The 12,122-nt window shown below is 34.7% G+C and overlaps 1 protein-coding gene across 1 annotated transcript in view; it reads right to left on the bottom strand.

Annotated features, from left to right (window-relative positions):
* LOC126828357 (uncharacterized) overlaps positions 1-12,122 on the bottom strand; it is a 209,077-nt gene that overhangs the window by 115,994 nt on the left and 80,961 nt on the right. The window contains exon 7 of the mRNA XM_056102298.1: positions 8,149-8,190. Within this exon, the coding sequence (XP_055958273.1) occupies positions 8,149-8,190 (42 nt within the window). The remainder of the gene's footprint in view (positions 1-8,148; positions 8,191-12,122) is intronic.

The following is a 12,122-nucleotide window of genomic DNA, read 5'->3' as shown; positions in this document are numbered from 1 at the left end:
GAATTCTCCGTCCACTGAAATTTTTTTATAATATGTCTTGTTAAATGTTTATTAATGGCACGTCTAATTATGTACATGTATTTGGAATTTTATTGTCATGAATGTAATTGGCACTTAATTTATTGTTTATTTTGTATCTAGGCTTCTATGCATTATCACTGTCCATTATAGTATATTAGCGGTAGTTAGTTGAAACCATAATGGTTCTTATGCATTTGCTGTACATAGGCATACCGTTATAAGTGCAGAGCACTTCCACTTGTCAGAGTAGTCCGACCGAGTCTCGTATGTTCTGCAATTTCAGTTTCCAATTACGGTATGACAGCCTGGGTGCTGAATTCTCCGTCCACGGTAAATTTTATAATACCTCTTGCTAAATGTCTGTTAACCGTCACATTTAATTATGACATTATGGGAATATTTTGTCATGCTTGAATAATCTTTCTTACATGTATTGCTGTATCCACTGATTTCATACATGCTTGTTGGGTGGAGGTTTAGGTCGCCTGTGTTGGGCCTGAAATTGTCTGCCTGTCTTCATTTAGGCAGCAATTCATTTGGCCATATTGTTGTCGTTTTGTTAAGCCCAACATCAGGTTATTGAAGTACTTTGTGTACGTACAGTTATTATGTTTTAGTTAGATAAAGTATTATTTACATTAATAATTAAACAGTCATTTATTACGTTTAAGATTACTGTGTGAACCATCGTAAATTTTAAACGGATTTCTTTGATTATGAACAAACTACTTAACTTTGGTTATTATAAACTTACCTGTGTGTTTGTAATGAACTCCCGTTCGATAAAATCCATTGCACAACTAATTATCACAACGATGAGAACAAGTTCTCTTGAAAAATTTGAAAATTTACTTGTAATTTCGACAGAGTCGATGTCAACAATGTCTTCGTGACGTATTGGTCGAATCCAATATACCTGTTGCGGGGGTTGGTTAACATTGAAAGATAGTTTGACAGCACGATCATTTTGATCGTATATGGGTTTGGGCGACGAAAAATATCAATTGAAGGCAATTACATAGGAGATTTATATGGAAACCATTGATCGCCAGTCTATCAAATTTTCTTCACAATTAAAATATCACTGATTGCATGGATACTCGTAAAAATAAAGTCATGTATAAACTATAAATATCCTATCTTCTTTATGTTATAAATAATTTAACAAGGATCATGAAGCTTACCTCCGAATTCTCTGAGTGTATTTTTAATTTTATACGCATTCTTTTGATCGAATAATAACCGCTTCAGTAACATCTTTAAGCGTGTTGCGGCAGCCCTCAGCGTGTCTATTAGGTGCCCTGGTGGGTATATAATGCTACTAAGTCCGTATGACCCCGTAAGAAGCGGAACATTAATTCTCGATTCGACAGTTTTGACCGAAGTGCGATAAAGCCCATAAAACGAATGTATAGTTGTGTTTGTGCGGCATGCGTGTTCAAAAGTAAATAATCCCATCCGAGTCGCTAATCAAATAATTAGAACAAAATATTTCAAAAAGTAAAGCTATAAAATTTGCAGAGATTTTACTAGAATGTAAAAGACGGTAACTAAATACAGGAATGCGGGTAGTTATGTGTGCGAACGCACAAACTCAATGCCAATTGTCGTAGGTATCCAGACCACTCGGACCAAAGACTACTCGGACTAAGACCAGTCGGACCAAAACAAGACCAGTCGGACCAATTAAATTATATTATAAGGCTAGGCAATATGCTATTTATTTATTATTAAATCACAATACAAAGAAGCAAATAATTCTTATACGGAATTCGTATATTTAGAGTTGTTTGGTTCAATTTTGTGTACGGAAAATAAATCAACGATTAGTTTTAAAATTAATTAATAATGGTGCCAAAAAAAAATATCAATCTAATTTTTCTTTACTCTTGCAATGAGACTCGGTATGTCCAGACTTTTGACAGTTTCTACATATACGGGTATACTGTTCTTGTCTGATAGCCTAATTTTACTTTTTCCACATTCGCGGTATCCCCAGTGGTTTCATTCCTTTCTACCCCACTAACCCCTGGGTTACTATATATGGGGGGGGCGGGGGAGACACGTTTTCAAGTTATCCGCCCTTGATGCGTTAATATAAACAGCACATAATAATACGAAGACCGGACGTTTATATGCCCCTTTTTAAACGTGACTACAAGTGTGGTTCTCGATATTTTGCGATTTGGAATACAATTATCAATTTATTCAAACAACATGTTATTATTAGTTCGAGTAGTCATATTAAAACACACACAATTATCAATTTATTCAAATAACACTTTATTATTGGTTCGAGTAGTCATATTAAAATAAACACAATTATCAATTTATTAAAATAACACTTTATTATTGGTTCGAGTAATCATATTAAAACAAAGGCAATTATCAATTTATTAAAACAACACTTTATTATTGGTCCGAGTCGACTTTCTGTTGGGTCCGAATAGTCTTTTTGTATGGTCCGAGTAGTCTATTTGTTTGGGCTGAGTGGTCTATCAGTTGGTCCGACTGGTCTTCAACCGAGTGGTCTTTGGTCCGAGTGGTCATGGATTCTTGTCGTAATTGTACTTGAATTTCGACCTATGCTGTCACCCCTAATACGAAATGATATCTTCCGCAGAGTGACGTAACCATCTTCCATATTGGTATTTTTCTCTGGGAAAAGTTTGTGATATTTCAATTTTTCAAGAGAGAACTTGTTTTCATCGTTGTGATAATTAGTTGTGCAATGGATTTTATCGAATGGGAGTTCATTACAAACACACAGGTAAGTTTATAATAACCAAAGTTAAGTAGTTTGTTCATAATCGAAGAAATCCGTTTAAAATTTACCAAGACTCAGACAGTAAGTATTATTTACATTAATAAATGACATTTTCATCCATCCAACAATGAGTTTGTTATTTAAGGGGAGGGAGCTCAGGCACAAATATACATTATTACAATAATGTAATTTGAGCTGACCTCGTGACCGTGTTGGTCTCCGAGACTTCACTCGAAGCGTCTTACTAGCGAGAGACAACACGTGAACGAACAATAGCTGAAAATTTCAATTGCCCTCCTCCTTCCCCTTCTCCACCAAGTTCATTGATTCTTATTGAATTTGTATTGCCTTTATGTTATTGTTTTTATTTTTGTAGCACTTCATGCTTGATTTTTACTGTTTTTAAATTGTATTGCCAATGTTGGGCCATCTTTTGTATTACTGTGCCATATTGTTGTCGTTTTGTTAAGCCCAACATCAGGTTATTGAAGTACTTTGTGTACGTACAGTTATTATGTTTTAGTTAGATAAAGTATTATTTACATTAATAAATAAACAGTTATTTATTACGTTTTAGATTAAGTATTATTTACATTAATAAATGACATTTTCATCCATGGTTTTCACGTGTATTTATCACCCTTTTTAAGCTCAGACTGCATTCTATGGTGCAAAAGCAACCTTCTAATTTTGACCCTTTCTGATAAAGCGGGTGGTCGACTTCCAACCCAGCACTAATTTGAAGAAAAAAAATGAGTCCCTACTAATTTTTGGGGGACTTTTTTTTAAGAGTACCATATTCACATTATCTGTGTAGTACAGAAAAAGATACACTGTAACTTTTTCTTTCATGGTCACAAGCAGAATTTCTTCGGATGGTTTTGAAGTGCTAAGCACATAGTATCAATAGGTGTAAAAAAAATGACCGGAATGCAACATACTTAAAATATAGAGCTTATTGAAAAGTGCTAAAAATAAGCTATTGTGATACATTTTTTTGCAAATTTAATTAGAGAAATAAATTTTTTGATTTGTATATATGTTTTCATCATATCCATAGCCATGATTTGTACCAGGTGATACTGTATGTAAGTGTATATTTGTATTTATTGTATATTTGGTATTGTCATATTGTCCATTTTACATATTTGTTATATTGTCTCTTTAAGGTTTCATTTTCCAACAGGTCACCGAAAATGGCTACAAAATGTTCAATTTCAGAGCATGTTTCCACTATTCATTTTTGGACACATCCACTGATTTCTACAATACAGAAATGCGGAAGCTTAAATTTTAACGGCAACGCAGCCTTGCGTCAAAGTGGACGATGTTGAATAGTGTAGCATGGTAGCAACAGCTCTCGAGCGCCGTCAGCTACACCTTCAGGGCCGGATTTAGAATAAGAGAGGCCCTAGGCAATTCCCCTGAACAGGGCCAGCGACATGGACCTTGGATAAGCAACTCGGTGAGGGGGTGGGTCGGGGGCAATCATGCGGTTCGTGGTTCGAATCTCACTTTTAGGTGAATTTTCCATTTTTGTTTGGATTATTTTATTTAAAATAATGTCTATTTGAGAGTAATGGATATGTTTTGTTAAGATCATTTCATTGACCACGTTGATACTCCAATGGAAGCTCGTGGACAACTGCGGAAGCCAATTCCCGTCGGCGCCAGATGAACCATGAACGATTACAGTTACAGACCCTTTAAAGTATTTTTTTCAAGACATTTTTATAACACAGATATTGTTTGCTTTACCTAGTTTTTGTCACGTCGATTCTGGTCATTTTTATTTTTTGTATCAAAACAAAAAAAAAAACAAAAACAAAAATGTTGGGAGCTTGCTTGTTCACGTGAGCATAAATTTTTGAAACCCACCCCATGAAAGAAGTAGCTATAGGGCGTCAAACTTTGGGTGACGAAAAATGGGGAATTTAGATAGGCTTGATATCCAGTTCGTATACAGATCTCGTTTGCCAGAATCGTCTGAAATTAATTTTGTGGTAACAGCACTAGGTCATCTACAATCTGTGTGAGTTTGGTGTTTTTGCTACGTATAGTAAAGGTGTGAGGACTTCTCAAAGTTGGTATTTGAGAAAAGACGGATTTGGGCAATTTCACCATATGAAAAATGTTTTTCAATTTTCTCAGTCAGGAATTGAAAGATTTATCTGATATTGCACATTTGTGTTTTGGGACTATTCCAACTTATAAACCAAATTTGGTCAAAATCTGTGATTGAAGCCTTAGCACCTTCTGCATGGTTTTCTCTTAAATATTAAAATAGATTAAACAGGGACTGTGTGATGTTAAGTTGAAAAAAGGTTAACAATCGGGAAAAAACAACTTTCTTCCAACGCGAGCAACGGAGCTAAATTTATACACAGTGTTTAGCAGTAATTATCGGAAATCTTGGAAAACCAATAGGCTCTTTCGTCTCATGACCTTAGAGTTATGGCCCTTGGTCCCTCTGTGAAAAATCTTGTGGGTGCTCTAGAGGCTAAGAAGCCTATCGATTTTCAACGACCTTCGATGATTATGCAGCGGTGCACAATTCCCATCGCCCGAGACAGGTTAATTTTTTTGTTGGACAGCTGAAATTTCGCAATCCGTCCGCCCGCGGACAGGCCGATTTTCTCTGACAGAAATCTTTGAAATTGAACAATACTTTGCAATCGAACAATACTTTGTGATTATTTAAAGCATTTTAGTTCCAGTCCGCGCAATAATAATAGTGGAATAGACTAACTTCTGTCATAATAACTTACTAAGCACACGATAGTTCTACCGGTAATAGCTTCCAGTACTAAAAATAACTTTTCTAAAATTAACAAGTATTGTCAAATGACAACATTCCTTACCGAAGATACCGCAATTTTTTTTTCTCTATGTATTTTGTGAAAATATGTCTTAATTTTATTGTCATTCACGGCTTTTTATTGTTTAATGATAAATAAACAGCAATAAATACTGTTATAAACTCCCAAGTGTTCATTTCACGAAGATTGCAAACACCGTAATAATATAGCATTTTTACATCACATGTCTTCTCGCTCACTTTTCCACATGACCGGTGGTACTGTTAGAATTATCCCTGTTTCACTAATTATGTATACCCACACTTTATTTTTCAAAGGAATCATTGATTTTCTGATTAAAATATACTTATGTAGGCAGAATGTGAAAAATGTTAACTATATTGAGAGGTACCGATAGACTGAATGACATTGTGTCACAGTGGTCCATAAATCGCATTATCCGAAAAAACGCTATTTATTTGACTTAGTTAACGGGCATTTTTTGAGACAGCAATCATATTGTATAGCTGAATTTAGTATTATGTATTGTAATATTTCATTTTCAATACGGCATACATTGAATGAAAAAACGAGTATGCAAGGGTAAATAGAACCCGTAGCTATAAAAACAACCGATAGAACAACAGCAAATTTTGTCATGACACCTGCCCATGGGCTAGTGATTCAAAAGTGAAATTGTGCACCCCTGGATTATGGCAATTGAAATTAAATATTTTGTAAGCTATGTAATAGACGGCCATGTTTGACTACTGTACGAGCGCCAGAATTACCATTTCAATTATGAAACAATGGAATTTAAAGATATAATTAATATAAAGTCTTATGCAATTCAAAAAATGTATACAGAGTTTTTTTATTTCATAAACAAATATATATAAAGCTTGATACAGCTAAAGATGGGTAATAGGGTGTTTCATATTTGAACTTTTTTTCGCGATTGAACTCTACCATGTGCCATGCGTTTCCAATTGGGTCCAAACTCATCACCAGCGAATATTATAATTTTCCCACCAAAAATCAAGGTCTTAAAAAATTCTACAGAAAATACTTTTTTCTAAAAAATGCCAAATTGCAAACCTCCTGAATTTTGATGTTAAAATTCTGAAATAAATCGCAGAACATCTCTGTGCCTTTTCGATGCATTGTGCCACGTTTTATCTTTCTACAGTAACGGGAAGTATTTTTTCCGACTTTTTCAAAAATTTCACATTGATCATTTTTGGTGAAAAATTCAAAATGGCGGCGGCCCGCCATTTTTGGTAGGAAAATTATAAAATTCACTAGTGATGAGTTTGGACCCAATTGGAAACGCATGGCACATGGTAGAGTTCAATCGCGAAAAAAAGTTCAAATATGAAACACCCTAATGGGTAATTATTATAACTGTAAACAGTACAGTTTGGCCAAGTTACTGGAGATTGTAGGTGTATTTGAGTCACGTATGATATCACGTGTTTCACAACCATGCACTTTTATATTTTCCTGAAACACCTATGCCAAACTCGCCCTGCGCTTTATCTACGCATGCGCCCAATACAGCGAAAAATATGGTAAAAAAGATAGCCACACAAAGTGTGGAAATACACCCAGACCTGAGCAATGTTTTGTCAGTAGCTTAACCGAAAGGAAAACTTGGATAATTACCAAATTTGATATTTCGGCAAAGGGGGAAAAGGAAAACATGGATGATTACCAAATTTGATATTTTGGCAAAGGGGGAAAAGGAAAACTTGGATGATTACCAAATTTGATATTTCGGCAAAGTGGGAAAAGGAAAACTTGAATGGTTACCAAATTTGATAATTCGGCTAAGGGGGAACTGAAAGTCGCAGAATGCTGTATATCGATAGGGTTCGTCCTCTAATGGCCACAATTCTTCACAAAATTTTGGCAAACGGAGCATAACTCTGGAACGGAATATCGAAAAACGTTGAATATCAATAGAGTTCATCCTCCCACGACCTTAATGCTTTCCACCAGATTTTAATAGAATCCGTTATACACTATAGCGTTTACAAGGTTTTTGGAAAAGAGGGCATAACTCTGGTACAAAAGGTTGCGGAATACTGAATATCAATAGGAGTCATCCTCTCATGACCACAATGCATCACACCAAATTTGAAAGGAATTTGTCAAACACTGCAGCCTCTATCGTGTTCACAAGCCAAGTGTTGGCTTGCGGAAGGATGGACGGACTGACAGACATAATACGCCCACACTGAAACCCTGTCAGATGAATCTTTTGTGTTTGACAATTTAGTAAGATAATACTATTTTTATCCCATTGGTTGATATTAGAATCCAGTAAACATTGCAATAGTTTGTTTTGTAAGCAATTTATGCAAAGGATTTGTCATCAGGAAGCTAGGTCAAGTCAGTTTGTCATGCACTAGGCCTATGCATCAGAATCCAATCAAATGGATAGATGTTCTTTAATACAAAATATACTTAATAACAGTAATAAATAGCTCCCTTTGATTTTGAAGGTAGAACTTATAAAGTTCAATATATACCTATACAACTTCAAATTTAAAAACTTACTGAAACTGCTGTCTATATCCTCCAGTCACTGTAGCTACCATACTAAAAATAAATAATAAAAAATTAGAAGCAATAATTTACCTGGCAACATACCTTAAATGCCCACCAGAAACAAAGTTGTCTATGCAGTCAAAATATCTGAATTTTGATTATTTGCAAAGAAACATTAAGTCTATATTCTACATGCCCCAGGTTCTGTGCATACTCAGTGGTTCATTCATGTATCATCAGTCAATTCTTGAGAAGTGAATCAATCCAAAAAGATTTGTTCATAAAGTTCTTATGTCCAGGGCTTGACATTATGTTGGGTGAAGAAAGTATTATTTTTACACCAATGATTAGAAGCAAGAAATTATCAACTTAAAAATACCTTTCAGTTAAAAGGCAAAATATTCCAGACTAAAATGTAAATAGAGACATTCAGACCACACAAAATATAAAATATTCTTTCAAAAAAGCATTGGATACAAAATGACCAAATTCAAACAGTCCTAACGTAAGTTATTATGGCTGTCACGGAGAACTACTAAGAGGTGAATCTGTGCACAGGCATTATAGAAATCAGTTTGGCTTGTTATTTGTACGTCTATCGAAAGAAAATTAATTTCCCGACTATTACTCGTTATTACCGCGATAAAATTGTAAATAATGTGCGTTAATTAACAAAGGTGAAAAACTGTTTGAGAGTTGTGTTAATTAACGCTAGGGGTGAAAAACTGTGCGACGGTGTGTTTTCTGTAGAGGTGAGTTAATTAACCGACCATTAAATAATTAATGTCAATGGTGTGTATTGTTTAATTGCTGTGTTTTCTCGCTAGTTGTGATAACTGCACCAACAGACTTTATCTGACATGTACGTGTTAAATCAAAATTTGGGAAGTAAAACTGTTTTACCGTGTGATTTATCATTCGATAATCCACAGGAATATAGAGAGTAAATCCAGCAAAAACTATTTTTTCTACAACCGAAATATATTCTGCTTTATTACTAAAAAGATGTGCACTCGCCATTTCACATTTATTAAATTTATAAAAATGTGCCACGATGCGTAAATTGTGCATCTTACTTTCAATAGCAATATCCATAAAACAAATCTCCATATTGATAAATAACACAGCACAACCAACCGAACAGTGGTAATTCCCACACAAATGATATATTTAAACTATAATTACTTTAGCTTTTCACTAAATTTACATAGATAAAATTGCATTTAATAAAATAAAAATATTGACCTTAATCTATCGCACAAAATGCAATGTTGCCATTTATAAATATTGAATAGGTAGGCCCCAATTTGAATATCCCTGGGTATATAGTGAATAAGTCAAATTTGCCATATGTAAATATACTGATTCTCGTAAATATACTTATTCTCGTAAATATACTTATTCTCATAAATATAGATATGTACCGATTTTGGTAAATTTGTACGAATATTGGTAAAATTCTAATTATCGCAACAAATCTAGTACGAAGAGGCTAAAATCTGTAGATACGGTGTGTTAATTAACAGGGGTGAGAAATTGACTGAAAGGTGATTTAATTATTGCTAGGGGTGCTGTGACGCTGCTTTTTCGGTACTGGATGTGTTAATTAACGAACGGGTTAAAAACGACTGACACTGTGTTTATTCTTTGTTTGGTGAGTTTTCTCGAAAGCGTGTTATAACTGCACCAAAGGTGTTTTTATCAAGAACAAACAGGCTTTATCTGACGCGTAGGTGTTAAATCCAATTTAACGTGCGATTTCTTGTACGACCGTGTGTTTTACGCAGATCAATCTTTGTTAAGGGTAGGTCTTTATACATGGATTTATACGTGCTGTAGTTACATCTGTGCCTTCTTTAATCTATGTGTATTTCATTTGTTGATGAATACTACATGTTTTATACTGCGTACCATTGTCTGGCTGTAGTTATTTATATCTCTTGTCTCTTTGTGGGTTTCATTTGTTCACATTATTGTGGTACCATTGAACTATAAATGCGTGTGTCTTAAAATCGATCGCATGCAATATCGTTATTACCAATATCCGTGCTGTAGTTACATATGTTCGGTCTTATTCGTATTTCATTTCTTGATGAATATTACGTGTTTTATACTTCGTACCATAGTCGGGCTGCAGTTATTTATATATTTGTCTTTTTTGTGGGTTTAATTTGTTTATATATTATTGTGTGTTCCACTGAACTATAAATGCAGGTTATTTACCGAACCGTGCATAGCACACATTATGTCCAGAATTTGACGTTTTAACAGCTTAATTAAAGATATATGACCGATGTCTAGGTCATATGTTATTTTATTTTTCAATTCTGTTTTAAATTTCAAATCTATATTTTAATTTTCATTAATGCTTGGTTAGTCATTAGAAGCAGGCAGCAATAAACCTGTCAGTCAAATTATGACAGGCTGGCAACTAAAGTGGTTGATCTGTTAAATTCTTTAAATGGCATTTAGTAATTGGAACATAATCAAATAACACACTATTTATGGATAACAATTACTGTGGTTTATTTCACTGCGACGTTTCAACAAGATTTCACAAGTCGTTATCAAGCATATAACACAAATAAATAAAATGAAAACAAAATAGCTATATATATATACACGAGCAGTGCGAACCCTCCAATGGGATGCAAAATCAGCAAGCATGAACAACTGTCCCAAGCCGTTAAATAAACAATGTACATAGATGGTTATAAACTGTAATTGGTATAGATAAGTGCAAGAATGAAGCCAAAGGATCAAACAATTATTAGCAGGTATAATGAGTCACGAGCAACTGGTACTGACTGTAAAAACATATTAAATAAATCTATATATATATATATATATACAGTAATTAGTTATAGATGAAAGTAATAATAAAAGATGAAAGGACAAGTATTATGGGGGGTGAAACTGAAGCCATAAGCAGTTAATCCTAACAGTGAAGGCAGTATGCAGTAAAGCAAATTGTAATTGATTTGAGGAGATGTACAAAGTTAAAAGCAATACAAATATTAAAATTAAAGGATAGTTCAGAGACGATGTAAACTACATTTTAATGATGCGATCATACGCTCTTGGAATGTAAATTCCTGGGTCCCTGTTTAGTTTTGGTTCATGCCTGCGTATATTAATAGCTTCATGGGTTCTTCGGTTTCGTTTGTTGTGGCAATTAACAGCTAACTTTTTGACGTTAGTCCAGTTCACTCGGTGGCGCGGGTTTTCAAATAGGTGTTCGGCAATGGCAGATTGGTTGGTGGGTGTTTTCGACATGTGTTCTTTGATTCTGATGTCTAAGGGCCTCTTCGATTCTCCAATGTATGATTCCCCACAGCTGCAGATGACTTGGTAAACACACCCTTTTGGGGAGATGGGTTTGGTGGGGGTTATCTTACCATTTGCTTTTATTAAATCCTTGGTTGTCTTGCCTTTGAGATATGTGGTTTCTATCTGCGCTTCTTGTTTTAATAATCTTCTAATTTGGTGGGAGATGTTTCCGTGGAAGGGTATAAACACTCGTATAGGGGCTTTATCAGGTTTTAGTTTATCTGGTTTTGGTAGGTCAGATAGTGTGGAATTAATAATCTTTTTGACCATCTGTAGCGGATACCCATTGTGTTTGGTGAAAACGTCTGTAAGGTGTTGTACTTCGTGGGGGAGTGTTTCAGGGTCACAAATGTTTTTGGCTCTTTTTGTTAGGGTGGCGACGACGGCTGCCTTAGTGCTGTTAGGGTGGTTTGATTTATTTAAATGCCTTAAGTCTTAATCCTTCAATAATTATATGTTTATGTCAACACTTTCTAAGTAACTGATTTGTGTAAATAGACAAATGTATGTTAGATGAGGACATTAGTTGGAGAGACCAGCTTAGGGAACATACTAGTTGGATGTCCGATATATATGAAATTATAAGTTGTTAAATTGTTGCTGTTAATTATTTGCTCCTGAAATAAAGTGTTGAAGATCCATTCCAAGAATCT

Source organism: Patella vulgata, chromosome 7 (genome assembly GCF_932274485.2).
Source record: "Patella vulgata chromosome 7, xgPatVulg1.2, whole genome shotgun sequence".
Classification (NCBI taxonomy): Eukaryota; Metazoa; Mollusca; class Gastropoda; family Patellidae; genus Patella; species Patella vulgata.
The sequence above is the reverse complement of the archived record's forward strand: the minus strand, read 5'-3'. Positions and strand labels throughout refer to the sequence as shown.